This window comes from Excalfactoria chinensis, chromosome 1, assembly GCF_039878825.1.
Source record: "Excalfactoria chinensis isolate bCotChi1 chromosome 1, bCotChi1.hap2, whole genome shotgun sequence".
Taxonomy (NCBI): domain Eukaryota; kingdom Metazoa; phylum Chordata; class Aves; order Galliformes; family Phasianidae; genus Excalfactoria; species Excalfactoria chinensis.
Window position 1 is genome coordinate 178360265 of NC_092825.1, and position 19867 is coordinate 178380131.

The 19867-nt window shown below is 39.3% G+C and overlaps 1 protein-coding gene across 2 annotated transcripts; it reads left to right on the forward strand.

Annotated features, from left to right (window-relative positions):
• Positions 1-3064: 3064 nt before the first annotated feature.
• On the forward strand, positions 3065-18494 carry EED (embryonic ectoderm development). Of its 2 annotated transcripts, none has more exons than XM_072326938.1 (12): positions 3065-3227; positions 5728-5880; positions 10349-10441; positions 11234-11299; positions 12032-12157; positions 12274-12355; positions 13864-13997; positions 14802-14935; positions 16073-16178; positions 16657-16815; positions 17244-17317; positions 18158-18494. In XM_072326938.1, exons 1-12 carry the CDS (start codon positions 3102-3104, stop codon positions 18282-18284), a joined length of 1380 nt encoding a protein of 459 aa, XP_072183039.1. In that variant the 5' UTR covers positions 3065-3101; the 3' UTR covers positions 18285-18494. The 2 variants fall into 2 exon arrangements, with proteins under 2 accessions (XP_072183039.1, XP_072183038.1); XM_072326937.1 differs by having other exon boundaries at positions 13864-13955; positions 18158-18492.
• The last annotated feature ends 1373 nt before the right edge of the window (positions 18495-19867 follow it).

Consider the following 19867-nt stretch of genomic DNA (forward strand, 5'->3'; position numbering starts at 1 on the left):
TCAAGTGTACCCTCAACCACTTGCTACTGATACTGAGCTGAGTACTGTGGTCAACATACCTGAGGGACAGGATACAAACATACTTGTATTCAAGCAACCTTACCTAGCTGCAGATGGTCCTGTACATTGCAGGAGTTGGACTAAATGACCTTTATGCGTCCCTTCCAACTCAAATGATTCTGTGATTCTATGGGATGGAGAGCAATCACAGCAAATTTGCAAACAATATTAAAATGAGATGAAAAATTGATTAACTCGAGAACAGGACTTCAGTGCAGAGGATCCTGAACAAGGTGGAGAAATGGATTCACAAGAATCTCATATAGTTTTACAAAGATATACTGGTAAATTTCTGCATTGGGGATCAATAGTCTTATGCAACAATAAAGGTAGCAACAATAAAGGATCGTAGCAGGAAAAGACTTGGAGGTCATGATGGTCAGTAAGTGGCACATGGATTAGTAGAGCATTCTTGAAGTAAAGATTAGCTAAAAGTTGTTAATGACAGAAGTGTAGGCAGCAAGTTGAGGGAAGTGTTTCTTCCCCTCTTTGTGAGAAGACATCTCACATGTGTTCAGTTTTGAACTCCTCAGTATGAGAAAGATACTGACGTACTAAACTCACTCTGGAGAGTCACCAAGCTGTTTAGGGACTGGTGATCATGATGTATGAAGAGAACCTGTAAGAACTGGGCCTGTTAAGTCTGTGAAGAAACACACCTTGAAGAGAATGAATTCAAGGAGTGAGTCTCATTTACTTTCACCCACATATAAAAACATATTTCAGTGTCACCGTATGATCCAGAAATATTTTGCTATGTTGAAAAAAACAAAACAACCCATTCCATCTGCTGAAGATTTGATGGCTATATATATATATATATATATGTATATGTGTATATATGTATATATATATATATGTATGTATATATGTATATATATATATATTTAATATTTACTTTTGGAATTCTATGAGAACTCACATTTGGCTAAACACTCCTGTATATATCAAATCTAGTCCTTCAAAGTACATACTGTATGCTCATAAAATACCACCAAATCATCAGTAATTGAAACAATGTATATTTCTTTTTAATAGTATTGTTCTTCCATTTTCCTCTATATGCTCTGTAACTTCATAGCTTATGTATATTCATATAATGGTACCATACTAATTGAACAAATCAAAAACCATGTTATTCATATTTTCGTAATCATCTTCCCTGCCAGTATGCAGGAGACACTACTTTCACAACATTGCTGAGAAACTTTTGTACAGAAAATATCATAGGATTTTCAAATAGAACTTCATCAGAGTACAAACTGAAGCCAACCCTCTGAGCTTTCAAGCCAGCATTTAACCACAAACCAATTCTTTAAATAGAAGCTGGATGAAGTGTACTATGACTGTTGGAAACTCATCTTCCCTGGTGTACTGGCTCTTCATATCTTCTGAAATAGCAGGAAAGGCAAGTGGTTTGGACTAAGAACTAGACAGAGGGAGCATGAGGTCTGTCATGTTGTGAAAGAAGTCCTCCAGAAACAAGGGAAGGCAAAGACGAGTTTGGCCCAGCAAGTTGATGATGGAGACTGAAGGGTTTTACTGACTGATTCTGGTGTGGGTGGGAAGCCTTCCTGTGTGCAGGCCAAGAAGTACAGGCTGGCTGGGGCTCTCATTTTTGGGATGAGCTAGTGAAACGTGGCGGAGCTGAGTGTGTAGCTGGCCATCTGGAGGATGTCAGGTGACAGCTGCAAAATGAAGGGGAGCTGTCTTCTCTCCATTAGCTCAAGGTCACCCGTGATGAGAAGTTAAGAACACTCACTGCTGGAAAGTCCATGCCCGCCCTTCATTTCTAAATCACAGTCATGATTTAGTCTTAATTAAGATGCCAATCTAAAAATATCCCGTCATATTTTAAGAACAAGTCAGTTCATTCTTCGTGTATGTCCTCACAAAGGTGGAAAACACTTTTATCACAGCCTTGATCTTAGTGCACGAATCTGGGCAGCTGTGAGTTCCCAGAGCTATTATTAATTGTGATCTACAGCCTTTTGGTCTGTATTATACACTCCACCAGCGTAGCCTACAGTTCTGCAGCAGAGACTATTGCTAAAAACACTACAGTACACACACCAGCTTAAGCACCTCTCCTCCCCCTTATCTCTGAAGTTCACACCAGATTAAATTTTAGATACAAGGGCAAGGTTCACCTCTGTCACTGCCCTCCTAGAAATCACTTTGCAAGACTGGAATGCCTCCTCCAGGGAGGAAAGCCTTGGTTTCTCCTCTCAAAGAGAAGCAGATAAGGCACCGTGCCTGCGGGCAGATTACTTCCCTTATTTATCAGATAGATAGATATATATAGGTTTTTTTTTTTTTTTTTTTTTTTTTTTTTTTTTTTTTTTTTTTTTTTTTTCCACTGTTCATTATTGTTATGACTCTGGGACATGTGATTTTAGGAAAAATAAATAAATAAATAAATCATCATCTGGCAACTGCAGTATTTAATTTACAATCTGCAAGCGGTAGGAACTTGCCATGGGGCACTGAAACAGGCCATTTTTCTACTCTGCCAACAGCATTTTTTAGATGAAAGTAGTTTTTTTTTTTCCACTCTCATTCCAGCCCTGCCTGGGTGACAGGGCAGGGAACAGATGCCTCATTTCTCTGTAGAGCTCTTTGGAGACCAAGAGAACCAAAAACGACTTCACGGACGAGGAACTTTGTGGTCCTCACAGGACTCAGGCGCTGTGGTGACCAGGGCCGAGGGCTACTTTCTATCCTACGAACGTGCTCGAGAGTGCTGGTCCAGGCCACAGATAACAGTATATAGTGCCATTACGCTTTATTATTCTCATACATTCTATTATAAATAATAATAAGACTTATTAATGGTTGAGTCCACACCGATGGGCGTCATCGCCCCCTCAGCCTCCCAGCCCTCCTCCCGCCGCTGAGGGGCCGCGCGGCGCGGGAAGGCGGATTTTTCAGCAGTGTGGCAGCTGAGGGGCCGCGGGGCTCGGTGCTGCTTTACGGCAGAGCATTGCGACGCCCCCCGGCCGCGCTTTACGGCTGCGTGGCGGGGGCGGGGGGCGGGGAAGATGTCTGAGCGGGGAGAAACCCCGGCGGCGGCATCGGCGGGAGTAGGGGGTGAGATGCCGGCTAAGAAGCAAAAGCTGAGCAGCGATGAGAACAGCAACCCCGGGGACCTGTCTGGAGATGAGAACGTGAGGCTGAGTGGGGGGAAAGCGGGAAGGTGGGGGAGGCGGTGGCGAGCATGCGGCAGCTCTGTAGGAGAGGGGCCGCGCTTTCCCCGCGTGCGTGAGGGAGGATTGAAGGCCCTGAGGTGTGAGCGGTCCGCTCTGTCACTTCTTCAATGCTTTAGCGAAAAAACATCCGCGTTTCGTGTATCTCTGTGTCACTTTTCATCGCTGCCACGGTGCAGAGTATTAACGCGTTGCTCGGTATTAATTTGTGCATGCAACGCTTTGGGGATTGAAGGAATAGGGGGATAATCACAGAGTTGTAGGGGTTGGATGGGTCCTCTGGAAATCATCCAGTCCGACCCCTCTGCTAAAGCGGGTTCCTTGCAGTTGGTTGTGTGCTCGTAAGCTGCTGTCAGCGGGAATCGGCTGCAAGGGATGAGGGCTGTTAGTTCTCAACTGTACTGAATTAGAGTATTTAAACCGAAGGTCGTGAGATTGATCCCAAGTAACTTAACAGTTGAAAAGATCGTCTGAGCAATCTGGTAGTCGGTTTATGCAGCTGGTGAATTGGGGGAGTTAATGACATGGAGTTCTGCATGGTGGCTTTCTTGGTTAGAGCACTCAGTATGAAAGTGTGGCAGCTGGATCACATTGCCCATAACCTGTGCAAGTGCTGCTATTGAGGTGCTGTGTGCCACTGTTTCTGGGCCTTATTCACTGAGTATCAGTGCCAGGCAGCTGGACATGCAGACCACACGTTGGTCATTCAGCTTCTGCAGAATATTAAGCTCTTTAGAACGGATAGACAAGGAAGGAGGGGCTGTGTGGTAACTCTCTGTGTTAGGGATTGTTTCAGTGTTTGGCACAGGCTGCCCAGGGAGGTTGTGGAGTCACCGTCCCTCAAGGTTTACAAGAAGAGTAAATGTGGCACCAAGGGACGTGGTTAGTGGGCATGGTGGTGATGGGTCGATAGTTGAACTAGGTGATCTTAGATGATTTTTCTGACCTTAATGATTTGTGAATCTGGGTGTGATGTGGCGACAGACACTCTCAGGTTTGCTTTGGTGTCTGTTATAGGCTGCCTCAAAGGTGGAAAGTCTCTTTCCAAAACTTTTTTATGAGCTTTGCTGCTCCTGAAAGGCCTAGATTCTTCTTAAAGGTTGGTGTAACAGTGTTGATTTGCAGAAAGCCTGTTTTTTCATGGAATCATAGAGTGGCCTAGGTAGGAAGGGACCTCAAAATCATCTTGTTCCAACCCTTCTGCCATGGTCAGGTTTGCCAACCACTAAATCATGCTCTAGATCAGGCTGCCCAGGGCCCCATCCAGCCTTGCCTTGATCACCTCCAGGGGTGGGGCATCCACAGCTTCTCTGGGTAGCAGTGCCAACACCTCACCAGGTACTCCACAGGTATCCTGAAGGTGTGCTTGTTGGTCATGTTTTAGTTGTAGTTATGTGGTTGTATTTTATTATACCAAGTACTTGGTGTTCTTGTATTGACTGCATCTGATTAGTCCAGAGGAAGCTTCGGTTCTGTGAAGTATTATGACTCTTGACAGCAAGTGCTCTTAGGAGACCAGCATTTGGCAGGCTCTGAAATTGCTTAGGGTAAAGGAAAAGAAATAGCTAAATGTAAAGATTGCAAAACCTGGTTATGCTTATTAGGGGGAAGTTAGCTCCGCTAGGATGCGGTGTGAAGGAAATGACTGACCTTATTCCATATTCCTAGTGGAGTTTGTGATGCAGCTTCCTGTTATACTTGATGTCTTGCAATGACAGGCTGTTTTTTGTCTGCCTCTGTCTCCCCAAATTTGGGTCTTGTCATCGTGTGGCTGTGAAATGAGTTTGTCGGGAAAAAAATGAAGTCAGTTAATTTAATAAGCTGAACTTTCTCTTGTGAGTTTACTTCCCATAGCCCTCCTAATAGTTTTGTGTCCTTCTTATACTGTGGCGCCCAAACCTGGCTTGCACTGCTGGAGATGAGAATCTGTTAGAAAGAGTAGGATGGAGGGGTGAAAGTTCCTTATCCAGTGGCACTGCTGGCTTATTGCAGAACTGTGCTATTCCTGATGCTGCTGAGGGCCTACAGAGGACTTCAAGAGCAGTTAGATTCCTGACATGGGTAAATATGTTTTTAAACAAACACTGTCTTGATTCATTAGTTCAGAAGTATTCATTTCATGTACGTCAAAGATACTTTCTAGGAAGGCAATGACTTTGTATTCAGGTATTTCTTAAGAACAGCTTCCTGTATTCCAAAGAAATTTCACTGTATCGCAGTTCGCATATGACCCTTTTGGGTTAGTCCTTGTGTGACTCATGTTGTTTCCAATAGAAATGCTATTATGTTAGTAACAGGTTTAAGTATGTGAATCTAAATAAAAATCAAGTCCTGGGGGATCTTTTGTTCTTGTGGAGGAGGAAGAGGAAAGTGAAAGGGCTAAGTGCTGCAGTTAGCTGATGATTTTATCCGTCAGTTAATGACGTCTTCATTTCAATCTGTGTAATTCGAATGTTTTCAGGATGATGCTGTTAGTATTGAAAGCGGTACTAACACGGAACGCCCCGATACCCCGACAAACACTCCTAATGCACCGGGAAGAAAAAGCTGGGGAAAAGGAAAGTGGAAGTCAAAGAAGTGCAAATATTCCTTCAAATGTGTAAATAGCCTGAAGGTGGGTATATGTAAACTTCAGCATGGGAATGTGGGATACTGTTTGCTGTCGGTAATGTAAATGTAGACTGTGAGACAGTCAGGACAATTATATACATATCACAGAATATTTAAAAATACCTGTGTTTGGTGCTCATTTGAAGAAAGTGTTTTTCTCATTGGGGATTGTCCGAGTTTTGAAGAAGAAAAATGCTTATGCCAATTCTTATTTCTTAGTATTGCTGCAATTAGTCCAGTTGTTTTACAAAGTTATGTTTGCTATTTTATGATTATGTCGTTTATCAAAGCTGTAGTTATTGATGTGGCGGATTAACAAAATAGAACTGAATGTGTGACAGCTTGCTGCAAAACACAGATTCCATACAGATTTTTTCTTCCTGACGAAATGTATTAGAAAAGAAAACCACAAACCAATCACAATATTGGGAATGGTTTTCTCCTCACACTTTCCTTGTCACATTTTTTTTTTATGTTGTCACCATCGTCATTAATCAATTGTCACAAATCCCATCATGTGGTTTGATTAATTAGTCGGGAGGGTTGTGTGTGTACCTGATGTGGGTCGTGTTTATGTTTACACAGAATACCTGCTGCTAGGAAGGGATATGGGTTTGTGATTTTGACTTGCTGTCCTTGTGTTTATTGTATTGTTGTCTTCTGCACTAAGCACAGGGCTGTGAGGAACTGAATGAGTTGTTTTCACTTTGATGCTTGCACTGTGTCAAGATGTTCTTTCATTCCCCAGCCTCGTGTGGGATATTTATGTGTTAAAAGCTGTAAATATGCCAGTGGATATGACTTTTTTTTTATGAGATTTCTAAAAAAAAAAAAAAGGAAGGCTCGGATCCTGAAAACGATAGTTGTGTTAAACTTCCTGTCTATCTAACAAGAGGTTATGTGCAGCTCCATAGTGGGTGTTTTTCTCAGAATTTCTTTAACAGATTTGTGTCATTCTCCCACACTTCACTGCTGGGTTTTGCTGATGTTGCTGTTTCTGAATTTAGGCTTCAGACTGCCTCGCTGAAATGTTAGGGTAGCTAAGTAGGAGGGGATGAGAGATTTGGATCATGGAAACCTCTTGAATGAGCTTTGCCGCGGAAGAAATTGTGATATGAAGTTATTCTGACACAAGTGTCTGGGAAAGCAGTTGATCTTAATGTGCTTTTTGAGGTGTAAAATAATCTCCGGTTCTTTCAGAGTGGAGCAGTTCTTTCATTTTCACCCAGGTAGGCAGCAGTTCTGTGGTTCACATGAATCGCCCCCACAGACGGTGCTTTCTATGGCTTCAAGTCTTGCTTCAAATAGGGCTGTGGGCCTTTCAGCACCCAAACGTTTAGCAGTATCTGAGTAATGCTGAGCATATTTGTGTTCTTTCCACAGACATCCCAAACTGGTTAGTACTTTTCAAGGGTACTGTGGAATAACAGGACATCCCTCCTACCTACTCTGGGGTGACCCTAAAGATCACCCTTTGTGGTTAATCCCCAGCTTCAAGGACTTGGATCAGGCTCTGGAAACAGGTTGCTGTGCAGGCAGAGTCAAACAGCTGAAATGCTACATTTACTCTCTAAGTGAGATTATTATTTCTAAGTCTTCCAGTTTCTCTTTGAACTGGCTTAAAGACCAAATAGTGGCCAGGTTAGGTAATTCTTTTTACTTCATTTTTGAGGAAGCCTCACTTCTTTTTTTTCTTATCCTTAATATTACAGATGCTATTTAGATAAACTGTAACAATTGAATATTGTGTGTTGGTCCAGAGAGACATTAAACTCATTGGATCTCACATAATGCATCTTATTGTGCTGTAAGATGGGCATACTGATATTAATGAAAAGTCAACATGATTTAGACATAGAAATTCATTTTAATTTTCTTTAGAGATGTATGGATTTTTTTTTTTTCAATTTCCTATTCTTAGTTTTCCCTTATTCCTTTGTTTTTACTTCTTTCCTCCTGAAGACAAAGAAACATGGCCATTGCTGACTGCTTTGAATGTCAGATGGTTATGATTCAGACTGAAAAACACAGTGCTTGCTAAATATGCCTTTTAAACACTAGTGTGGAAGCTATTTTGGCTGAAATTTAAGCATCAGGCAAACAAATATATGACTTGGAAAATGACAGGAAAGCAAAAAGTGCTTTATTTTATTGCTTTTTACAGCACTAGATTACTGGAAGGTATACTGAAAAAATCTTTGCTGTCTGTGGGCTGAATGGCGACAAGGTTTATAAATGAGCACATACAACTAACAGAAGTACATGCTCACTTCTGCATATAATTTTTCTTCTAGATCTTCCAGCGAAGAGGAATTCTGCTTTGATGTGCTCCCTTCAGAACAATGCAGTTTGCCCTACCCTTCCCTCTTGTTCAGGGTGTGGTTGAGTAGCTGTTAGCTGTTGAATGGAGTATCTCAGCTTTTACTTGCTGTCCCTGGATCTGGGAATTGGATTCTAGTTTGTTGTTGGGTAAGGGAGAAGTAGCTAAAACCACTGCCAGTGGCAGTTTGCTTCCCCTTTAGGAAACCAGGAATGTATGTGTGGTCAGTTTGTGCCTCACTAGCAGTGTGGGTGATGGCATTTTAAAATGGGCTCATGATTATTTTGTGTGTGTGTTGGCTTAGTGTTTATTTCACTGCCTTCTGTCTAAAAACAGGTCTAACCTTATTTTGTCTGGCTGAAGTTGAGCTGCTATTTAGTGAGTGAGGGCAGAACCAACTGCTGATTATCTGTTTACCTTTATAGCAACTGTAGGATCCGTTTCTTTGCCTTCTTTCTGGTGCATGAAGAACCCAAGTACCTTGGGTCTGTGCCCTTCTATTTATACCAGGGTCAAGGTGGCTTTTCACCATTCTACTGTTGAACCAATATCTGGGTCAAACTGTCTATAAAGCCAGGAGTCAGGTTGTTGTGACAGATCCAGCCTCTCAGGATAACTGTAATGTGCAGCACCTAACAGTGTAATGTTTTGAAAACCTGGTAAGCAGCAGGTACAAAGATGAAAACAGGTGAGTGTTATCAAAATAGCACGTGCTCTTTCTCACCAGTGAGGATGATGGTAGTTCAAATGAGGTAAGCATAACTTCAGGCAGATACCCTGGTGTTTTCCTAATTCTGTGCCTCTTCATTTAATTTTAACGCTGTACTGGTGCTGAATTCCTTCTTGTTTTTCTTCTGTACTGGGGTTACTAATAACCTTGCTACTTTTCCCACGCTCCCCATCAAACAGCTACCCTGTTCTTTAATGTTACAATGGCTAATGCTTAGAGTTCAACTTCAAACATGCTTTCTTAATCTGTATTCAGCTTTGAAAATTGTACCCCTCCTTACGAGATGCAGGAGGGCCTTCACTCAAAGATTTCTTTTTCACCTGGCTTTTCTAGCTGTCCCCATTGAGGTAACAACAGATACTGCATTTCCCAGTAAATATGGCCTACTTTAAATTCTTCCAGACTTCCTTTTTAGCAAGCTTTTTTGTTTTCTTTTTGAGTAGAATTGAATTCCTCGCCCATACCCCCTCCTCAAATTTGTTCTGTGGTTCCTGTATGGGTCAGAGCTGCCAGGGCTAATATTTCTCATGTTGTCTCTGAAGCACTGCCATTTGAAGGCTGCTTAACAGCCATCATGAGACACTTCCTTCCTGCCTGTACTGTCCCAGACAGTCCCCTGTGGGGAGGCACTTTAATGAACATTATTCTTGCTGAAAACATCCTGTCAGGACAGGCCAAAATACTGTTATCAATTAATAACAAGCACCACCATATTCATTGTGATTTGTAAACATATCTGCTTCTTTCTTTTTTTTTTTCTTTTTTTTTTTTTTCCCTTCTTAAACTGATGTAAAATGCTTTAAAAATAATACTTGATATTCCTTCCGATAACTGTTTGTGAAGGAGATCTGAAAACGCTTTGTAGACATGAACTTTGCAGCAGCTTTGTGATATGCTGGAGTTAATTCATTGTGCTTGTGACAGAGTTGCAAGACCTAATTGTGCTGTAATAGTGAAATGTAACCCTTCTCCACCCTTGCACCAGTATAATTCTTCTCAATCCTAACAGGTCTCCTTTGTGATGTTGTAAATCTTTGTGTGAAAGTAACTACAGCAATATAAAGTGCTTATAGACCTGACCTTAGGAGGTTTCCTTGTTGAAAGATGCAAAGCAGAGTAAGCAGTAGTTGGGCCAACTTCTGGTCTCAGCTGTGAGGCAACAGTTCTTCGCTTTGAATTTAAAACTTTGTTGAGAGGAAAGAAATATTGCTTTATCCTCTGTGAAGACAGCCAAATTAAAATGCGATGTTACAAAACTGTTCTTCCTAACTGTTCGCTATCTGAAATTATATTGGGTGTGAACCTAGTAGTTCAGGGGGAAAACATAACAATTTAACCATTTCCCATTACAGCTGAATTTCACAGAAATAATGTGTTTGTGGGCTTTATTATTTTTTTTCTAACTTTGCTTTACATCTGCAGGAGGACCATGGTCAGCCTTTGTTCGGAGTCCAGTTTAACTGGCACAGTAAAGAAGGCGATCCTCTTGTTTTTGCCACTGTAGGCAGCAACAGAGTGAGTAACCTGTTTTCAACCATAAGCCCTCCTGTGTGGTTTTCTTTGCATTCATTGTTTTTCAATGAAACCCCTTACCTGTCTATAGTACTAACATATGGTGACTTGCATAGAAAGCCATATTTATGAGGTATGTAGTGTCTGTTATCTTAGAGATGTACTGCCTCTGAATTACAGTATGATGCTATGCCTTAGCAGCTTGGGAATTAGCCTCTGTGGTAATGGAAAATTTTGCTAGTAACATGAGCATATAGTAAAGAAGACAGGTGGGTAAATGTATCTTCTCACTGAAATTATTCTTCTTAGATGTTACTTTTTCTAGAAGGCAAAATTAATAGCCTGACTTTATAGGCTTTTTCTGAACAAGACTCTACATTGTTTTAGTCTTCAAGTTCCTTCTATGGAAGTGTTGTAAATAAACAAGAAGTCTTTCATTTCCAGGTTTGTCCAACCTGGAAAAAGTGCTAAACTAAAATTAACTAAAATCATCAAATGCTGATGTAAAGATAAGGTCTGGTTAGAGGTTATGGAAGTAACTGGTTATAAGTATATTCAAATATTATCTTTTAATATCTGGGAAGGGCTGCTAGGAAGTCCTGGAATGCTGCTCTACTAAAACTGCTGTGCATGTTGTTTTATTAAACCCACTGTTAGAAACAAACAAGTGAGGTGAGAGCTAAACCATAGAAGCATACTGCCATTCCACAAACAACTCAGTGCACAGGTGTATTTGGTTTTCTCTTGAGCTATCACAAGTAAGTAACAATTCCTCTCACTTCTTTCTTTCCCCAGGTTACTTTATATGAATGCCACTCCCAAGGAGAAATCCGTCTGTTACAGTCCTATGTGGATGCTGATGTATCCTTTTAAGTAAAAACACACTTGCTTGATTGCTCTTTATCATAATAGTGGAGGCTTTGTAGGAAAAAGAACACAGAGGCTTTTCTGTGATTTAATACCCTGCTCATGTGGCACATTCCTCCTGTTAGGTCTTAGCCTTCTTTCATCTTTCCCACATCCTCAAGTCTTTCATATTGAAATAATATCGGAAATGCAGACTCATGGAACATGCTGCATTAAAGTATTTGAAAGCTGATTCTCTGTCAGTTCAGTCTTCCCAACACCAATATTTGCACAGTGTTTCACATTCCATGTTCTACAGTGGTCTCAGCTCTCTGAATTGGAACTGGATTTCAAGCCTAAGAATTGTGTTTCATGCTCTGAAGTGGTAATAACTTCTGTTGATCAGTTGCAGTTCACAAGTTACTGATTTCTGACTGGGTCTTGATTCATCCTTGTTTATACTCCCAGTCTTTGGATATTTTGGAGAAAGATTGAAAAGCAATGCCAAGAGAAAGGCATTCTTTGTGTTTTATGAAACAGAAGTGAGGAAATCTCTAGGAAAGTCAGTGCTGATTATTATTTGCAGATGTATGATCAAATACTCATTTTTTTTATTGTTGGATCCATTCGTGGACACATGGACAACAAGTTTGCTTGGAAAAGCACTTTAAAAAAATATATTTAAAAGTTAATTTTGCTCAAAACCCAAACTTCAGTGTCTTCTGTGTTCCTTAATGTAAGATGTAGGCAGATGAAAACTTCTATACCTGTGCATGGACATATGATAGCAATACAAGCCATCCTCTTCTTGCTGTGGCAGGATCCAGGGGTATTATTAGGATAATTAATCCTATTACAATGCAGTGCATAAAGGTAAGTGCTCAGAACTTTGAAATGAAGCTTATGTTTCAGTACGGCATGAAACATGTCTTCTAAGTACATGTAAACATGAGGGGAGATTATAACTTGGTCTCTGAATTCTATCCCAGCACTACGTGGGTCATGGAAATGCAATCAATGAACTGAAATTCCATCCAAGAGATCCAAATCTTCTTTTATCTGTAAGCAAAGGTGAGGAAAAAAAACACTTATGTTGTTGTATAAATCAGAATACTTTGGATTGGATTTTTGATCTTGAAAATGGCCAAAATCTCTCAAGTCTTTGAAAATTTTATTAGTGGGATTGAACAAGTTTACCTTGGAAGTCTAGAGCAAGTGTTGCTCTTCTTGGGTATGTATTAGATACATATCAAATCCATGGCCTACAATAAAAATAAATGCCTGTGGTGCAAAGGGATTGTGTACACCATTGTTTTTTCAGGAAAGAAATGTGAGCTCTGGAGTTGCTTTTTCCTATCTTTATTACTTAGTTTCAATTTCTTTCAATTGTTGAAGCGTGGTGCCATCTAGTGGGCGTATTTTAATGTTGCAGATGGCATTCACCACTGTCAGCAAAGGGAAAACATTCTTAGGACTTTGAGTGAAAAGGGCATTAGCGAAAGAAGAAGCAAGTTTATGCTGTGATGTCTCATGGGCTTGTTCAGTCTAAACAGTCACAGCATCCTAATCTAGACTGTTTTGTTATGTAAGGGGGTATTTGATTTGCCTCAGGAGCAAGCCTTCAGGAATACTGGAGCTGGTAACCTAAGGGGACTTCTGACTTAAGTGTAATCAGTGTCACTGATTGTTTCCATAAGAATTAGAGTTGGGAACTTGTCTGATTGTGCTGTGGGCCTACTTTTGAATTTCAAGACTTCTGTGTATTTTGTCCTTTTGATACCATTTTGACATCAGCCATTAGATTTATGAGATTTAATCTGGATAATGTATATAACTAGGCATGAAGCAGGAGAGTAGTGGAGTTTCAGAACTGCTTGATTGAGAGATGAGTAGAAATAGTAGAAAATATTTGGGATTGAAAGGCCCTCCAGTTGGTATTACCATCATTCAGTGTAGTGTGTATTTGTAGAATCCAAATGGGAAATTCAGTAGAGGTTCCTATTTCTACATGGGAAATACAGTAGAAGTCCTTAATTAGAAGCTGTCAGAATTGTCTTTAAATGAGCAGGCTCATCTGACTGACATTGGAATACCTATTGTTTATTGAAACAGTTCCTCCCATCCCTCCAGTCTGTGTCTCATAAAGAATAGTAGTTAAAAGAAAAAAAAAGAAAATTAAAATAAAAAAAACCAAACCTTATTGAATGCTGTTGTAAGAATGTCTGAAAGGAATTTTAATGCTTTATTTGGAATACAAATTGCTTTTGAGATAAAGCTGAACAAAGGCAGACTTGTTCAAGATCTACTTTCAGATGATCTGAAGACCTAAGTATGTTTTGGTAGGGACTATCACTAGGGGAGGGGGATGGGCACACTATCTTAATTACAATTATTCTGACAGCAGTTTAGTTGTAATGGCAATTTAGTTAATGCAGTTCCATTGTTTCTAACAACTGAAGAAAAATGAAGTGCCTTTTAAATGTTTACATCAACACTTGTTATTGAAAGTGGTGAAGCTGAAATATATTATTCATATGTACATATAAAAAGCAGCATGTAATTTTATTTGTTCTTTATAGATCATGCATTGAGACTGTGGAACATCCAGACAGACACGCTGGTTGCAATATTTGGAGGAGTAGAAGGGCACAGGGATGAGGTGTTAAGTGCAGTAAGTGGAAGACTGTGGGGCAGTGATTTAGATTTACAAAGGGTAGCAAGCCTATAACATGCAACTTTTTATCCTCCTGTGCACTGTTTTTGATATTTTACCTGCTTTAAAAGAGAAGTGCATAAATAAAGTTTAGATGTAGTGGTTTCATTGATCTGGCCACCTCTCCATAGTCAGGGCATGTGTTCGCTTTCTGTATCTGTTTCAGTTGCTGGTTTTCTTACAACACAGCCTAGAACTAAATAAAATAGAGCTTTGTGGGGCTAGAAGGAGTTTATTATAGTCCCACTTGTGAAGTTCTCATGGTCTTATCAAACCAAAGCAACAGATCTTTTAGAGGCATAGTAGTGGAGGAAAGAAGCTCTTTCAGGTAAGTTATGTTGCTTTTCAGTGGCTACAAACAGATGCTGGTACCCAGTAAATACTGACTAGAGTAGCTGACTTTTAGCATACTCTTCATAACAGTTGTTTCCTTTTCTGTTGTGGGATTTGAAAGGTGAGATATACATCTATTCAAGACCTGATGCTGTGTTCTCTTGTAGTCATATCCATGCAGTAGCTCTGGAGTTGTGTCAGGATTCCTCTATAAAATGAAACCTAGGGAACTGACTGAGAGGGAGCACTAGCAGTAGATTTGTTGTTTGTCAGTGCTGCCTCTCTTGACAGGGAGTAACTGTGGTTATTAAGAGATCGTGTTTCTTTGTAGTTAGTAAGATTAAGTTATATGCAGTTTTTAGTGCATTCTTTACACAGAAAAAGCTGTTTTGATGGAAATGTTTGAATAAAATCTGAGTTGATATAATGCAGCTTAGGCTGGGGGTGCTCAAAATCATTTCATACACATAGGATTATGATCTTCTTGGTGAAAAAATCATGTCTTGTGGAATGGATCACTCTCTCAAACTCTGGAGGATTAATTCCAAGAGAATGATCAATGCCATCAAAGAGTCTTATGAGTACAACCCAAATAAAACAAACAGGTATGTAGTCTTCATCTTCTTGGCTTTGTGGGGTTCTTTTTAAAGATTTTTAAATAAAAACTTTCATCAATGGCCCAGATTCATTAGTGTAGACATTGGAAGTTCTTGGAGATAGTGACCCGGGGATTGTGCTGGACATTGAATCTCTTTTGAATATCTCTCTTCTTGTTGTTTACTTCAGTAGAACTTCATTAAATTTCATTAAAATTCCTACCACTTTTATTTTTGAATATCTTAATTACTTCTTAATTATTTACTTGACTAGGGAAAGTCTGGGATTATCATCTTTATCAGTCTTAAAGCTTGTATTACATCATGTTTTAAGATGCGTCAGTGCCTTTTTTTTTCCTCCTACTTCCAAATTTCTAGGAGGGAATCCAATTGTTAAACGTAGTAAGCAATTGAGTTTTATATTGTGTAGTTATCTCTAATTATTGTATTTGTTATCTGACTCCGGGGCTGGAAAAAAGCAACTCCTTATGTAGTATTAACTTCAGTTTTCATCATTGTCTTATCTCACTTCAGATGCACATAAATTGTCAGTTAAATACAGTAATTAGTTATATGATAGATAAATCTCTCCTGATGAAGTTCATCATCTCTTTAATCTTAACTTCCAGTTAAACCATTGAGAGAATTGAAGAGTCAAAAAACATTGAACATGTTCAGCAATGAGACTAACTGTGAAAATGCTCTCGCTTTTTTTGGTAATGTTACCAAATATTAAATGATGCTTAAAAAAAAAAAAAAGTAAAAATATTTTATTCTTTTTTTTAGTGTGCTTTTCTATTTAACAGTCTAGATGTTGCAAAATAAGCATCTGGAAAATGGAGCTTTAATTAGTTCTTGAGGTACTTAGCAATGGGAGCTGTGTGCAGCTTCTGAAGGAGTGTTATTGCTTTGGTACAGTTTTTTATAGTCAAGCATTTTGGAAAGTAAGTTATTTCAGTAGGAATGAGATGAAAATGGACAGTTCCCATTTTAGGGGACAAAATCTGCTTTGCAGCAAAACTGTTAAAAGAACAAAAAAGACAGACCTGTCCTTTTATCATTGAGGTATATTAAAACTGGCCATTGAAAATTAGGCTTGTATTTCAGTGTTTCCCTGAATCTCACGTGGCTGTTTTTTTTCCATAGGCCTTTTATTTCCCAGAAAATCCACTTTCCTGACTTTTCTACAAGAGACATACATAGGAACTATGTTGACTGTGTACGATGGTTGGGTGACCTAATTCTTTCCAAGGTAAAGGGCAAGCTTTTTCAGCTACCTTGCTTTTACTTGCTTTTTTAGGCTCTTAAACAGTAGTAGTTTCACTAGAATACAAATTGTAGGTTAACTTACTATGCTGCATGAAAGGATTTTATGTTACAGATTTTGGTGTCTGTTTGCACATGTAGATAAGCAACTTTTACTTCAAAAGTAAAATGATTACAACGGTCAGAACTGTGCTAGAAGTAGCAACATGTCAACTACCCGAGTTCTGCATGAGGAGTACAGAAAGAGAATGAATATATAGTTACTCATGTGGGGTCCTGCAGCTGAAAGGAGAAATGAGGATTTACACAATGGAGTTCCTTGGATTTGTGTGATAACACTAGCAGTGTTTGCTTGGAGACATTAAACTGCATGGTGGCATTGCACCTTTGGCAGAAATTGGTGCATGTGTGTTCTACAGCTGAATGTTGCACACTTTTTGTTGTTGTTCACTTTTTCCCTCTAGTCTTGTGAAAATGCCATTGTGTGCTGGAAACCCGGCAAAATGGAAGATGATATAGATAAAATCAAGCCAAGTGAGTCAAATGTGACCATACTTGGAAGATTCGATTACAGCCAGTGTGATATATGGTACATGAGGTTTTCAATGGATTTCTGGCAAAAGGTATGTGTGAGCTTGGACCTTGCTGTACCTGAAGGTGTGTAGCCCTTCATTTATCCATATTTCCGTGTATGGGAAGAATTTTGGTACCTGTGATAAGGTGTCTGAGAAGCAAAATGGTCTGCTGCAAGGGGCATTATGGGAAACTGTTATGTTTATTGGTATCTTCCTCCTCTATCTGCAGAGATAGATAACAAGTTATCTAACTTATCTAGCAATATCTAACTTATCTAACAATAAGATAGATAACAATGTGGGAGAAAGGAAGCAAATTATTTAGGATTTCCAGCCACTTCATCGAGCTTGTTAAGCAATTAATGTTCAAACATTTAAACATAACTGTAGAGTCTTCATTAAAGTTTGAGTTTTATGGGTTTCATATCTTTTGAATAATACTGTAAGACTTCTCTATCCTCTGCTTTCTTTTTAAGATGCTTGCTCTTGGCAATCAGGTTGGCAAACTTTACGTGTGGGATTTAGAAATAGAGGATCCTCATAAAGCCAAGTGAGTACTTAATGCTCAATTTTCTTGTTGTTGAGATAGGAATTTGGGGAACTTTCTTTTACTGACAATTACTGATATTCTTAAAGTGCAGTAGCCACTCTAACTACTAGGTAAATAAATGTTCTGAGCTCCTGGAGGTTATTTATTTACTTTTCCGTTCTATTATTCACATTACAGTAGTTCCAAAAGGTACCAATCAAATTGTGTTGAGCAGTGTATGAAGATAAAGTGAAAGAATGCATCTTGCTCCAGTTGCTTGCACACTGATTAGGTAGATTTATAGAGCAATTAGAAGGAATAGATGGAAGGACTAGAGTAATGAGGGTACAAAGGTTAGCTATGAGCACAATCTGAAGGAAACAATATGGCTTTTCAGTTTCTTGCCTGTGTGGCCAGGTGATTTTATTGCATGTTTGAACACATGTACAATATATTTGTGTACATCCAGTAATGTCTGTGTGCGCATATGTAAAAATACAGACACGCATATACAGAATTGCTGAAAAATGCTGCAGTCTTGAATTGTCCAGTGGCCGTATTTTACTCCTAACAACTAGAAAAGAACATTGATTACAAAGTCCTAAATAACACAATTCAATGAGATTTTAATCAATGCTTCTGTGGAAATTGGGTGGATGAGAATTGGCAGTGGGTGAACCAGACATCAGTGCTTTCCCAAGTCCAAATTTGGAATACAGAATACACTGTGGTATAATCCTGCTACCTTCTGAATTCCTCCTAGGTCACATAAGTAAGAATTTGGTGAAACAGCACTCCATAATGTAGTAGCAGCAAGTGCAGGTTTAACATTGCAGCTGAATAATTTTCTTTTATTTATAGGTGTACGACTCTTACTCATCCTAAATGTGTTGCTGCCATTCGACAAACCAGTTTTAGCAGGGATAGTAGTATCCTTATAGCTGTGTGTGATGATGCCAGTATCTGGCGCTGGGACAGACTACGATAAGTTACTTTTTCTTAATTCAAAGTAGAAAATATATATTTTCAGATTATAATATAGTCTGTTAACTTGCTAGTACGGTAGATGCGTTTAGCGTAGACTTTTCTCAAAGGTTCAGCAGGCTGGAGCTGAACTTAGTGATGTTTACATTCTCTGTATTGTTCTGCTTGAACTTTTGCTGCTTTCAATAAAAAGAAGTATTTTTGTAAAGTTTTCTGAATTGTCCATTTTAATTATTTACCTCAATGAGCTTTTGGTTATGATCCATGGAGTTGCTCTATGTACAGCTAGTGCGTCAATACGTAGTAACTTGCTTGATGCTTGTGTGCTTGAAGCTGTATTCATCCTTTTCTATGCTGACTAGAAACTTAATGAAGCTATTGAATATTATCCAGGGATAAAACATTTGTGTGTGCATAATTGAAATGTTAATGCTTGTATGCTGTGTAAGTGGTCTAAGATGTTGCAGAATAATTGTGTGAACAGTGGGACTCCTTATTAATTGTATTTACTAAAGATTAACTATTTAGGGCTCTTTTTTCCTACTGTTCTCTTTTCCTTTTCCCTAACATTTTAATGGAAAAGAGTACGTTAGGGTATTGCATACGTACAAGCACAGTCTTTGGCAACATATTAGTGCTCTTTTTGATTGAATTAAGGAGATAGATAGTCCTGTCTCCTACTGACTTTTCAAGTATATACTGATCTGGCTTTTATCTTTCAGGATATTGCATTTGCCTCTTCGTTCCAGTTTGGGAAGCTCATACATTCTCTGTGTAGGTGGCCTACCTGTTCAGCTAGAAATGGTATTGACTAAGCCAGTTCTATTAGCTTGTATTTAGAAATTGGCAGAAAAATGAGATCTGGAGCTGGCAAGTAGTTTGCAAGTGTTAGTCTGTTTTATATATATATATATATATATATATATATATATGTGTGTGTGTGTGTGTGTATATGTATATATAAAACAGGCTATATATATATATATATGTATAGAGAGAGAGAGAGAGTTCACATTATTCCTGGAGAACAGCTGTAATAGCTTTGTAGCAAAATAAGCTGATGAGGGGAAAGATGACAAGTGAGGCTGGAGATTTTAACCTCTAGTTCATCTGAACTGCTAGCACAGCATGAACTAGCACTTAGGTGGCAGCAGTAGTGTGGGCCTGTGTACCTCACGTGTGTGGGGCTGGTAGTGTGAAAAGCAGTAGGAGTGGAGAAGTGACTTGGAGAGGACTCCAAAAAGGCTGTGGGAATGCTCAGGCTTTTTCCAGATGAGCTAAACCCTATTCAGAACACAATGTTGGAAACTGGTAGCACCGAGTGTTTGCAAATGTTGAAAGTAAAAAAGGACACAAAAGCAGTCGTGACTTTTCAACTGTGGTTGTTTGTTATATTTTAAGCTAAGTTGTATGTTCTTACCAATTAGCTGTTCTGTTTTTGAGAGGAAGGAAAGGCGGTACTTAAATAAAGGCCTAAATACAATTAGGGGTGGCTTCAGCTTTATCAACTCATAATATTCTGACAACTATTCTCTTTAAAATGCAGGAAAATGTTCCAAGAGGTTTCCTTTGGAATGTGATTTAGGG

What these genes read in the sequence shown, in the direction of transcription:
- EED (XM_072326938.1), top strand. Translation starts at nt 3,102, where the DNA reads ATGTCTGAGCGGGGAGAAACCCCGGCGGCGGCATCGGCGGGAGTAGGG. An exon ending in TTACAATGCAGTGCATAAAG is followed by an intron (nt 12,158 to 12,273) that starts GTAAGTGCTCAG and finishes ATTCTATCCCAG; the next exon opens with CACTACGTGGGTCATGGAAA. An exon ending in GTGATTTAGATTTACAAAGG is followed by an intron (nt 13,998 to 14,801) that starts GTAGCAAGCCTA and finishes TCATACACATAG; the next exon opens with GATTATGATCTTCTTGGTGA.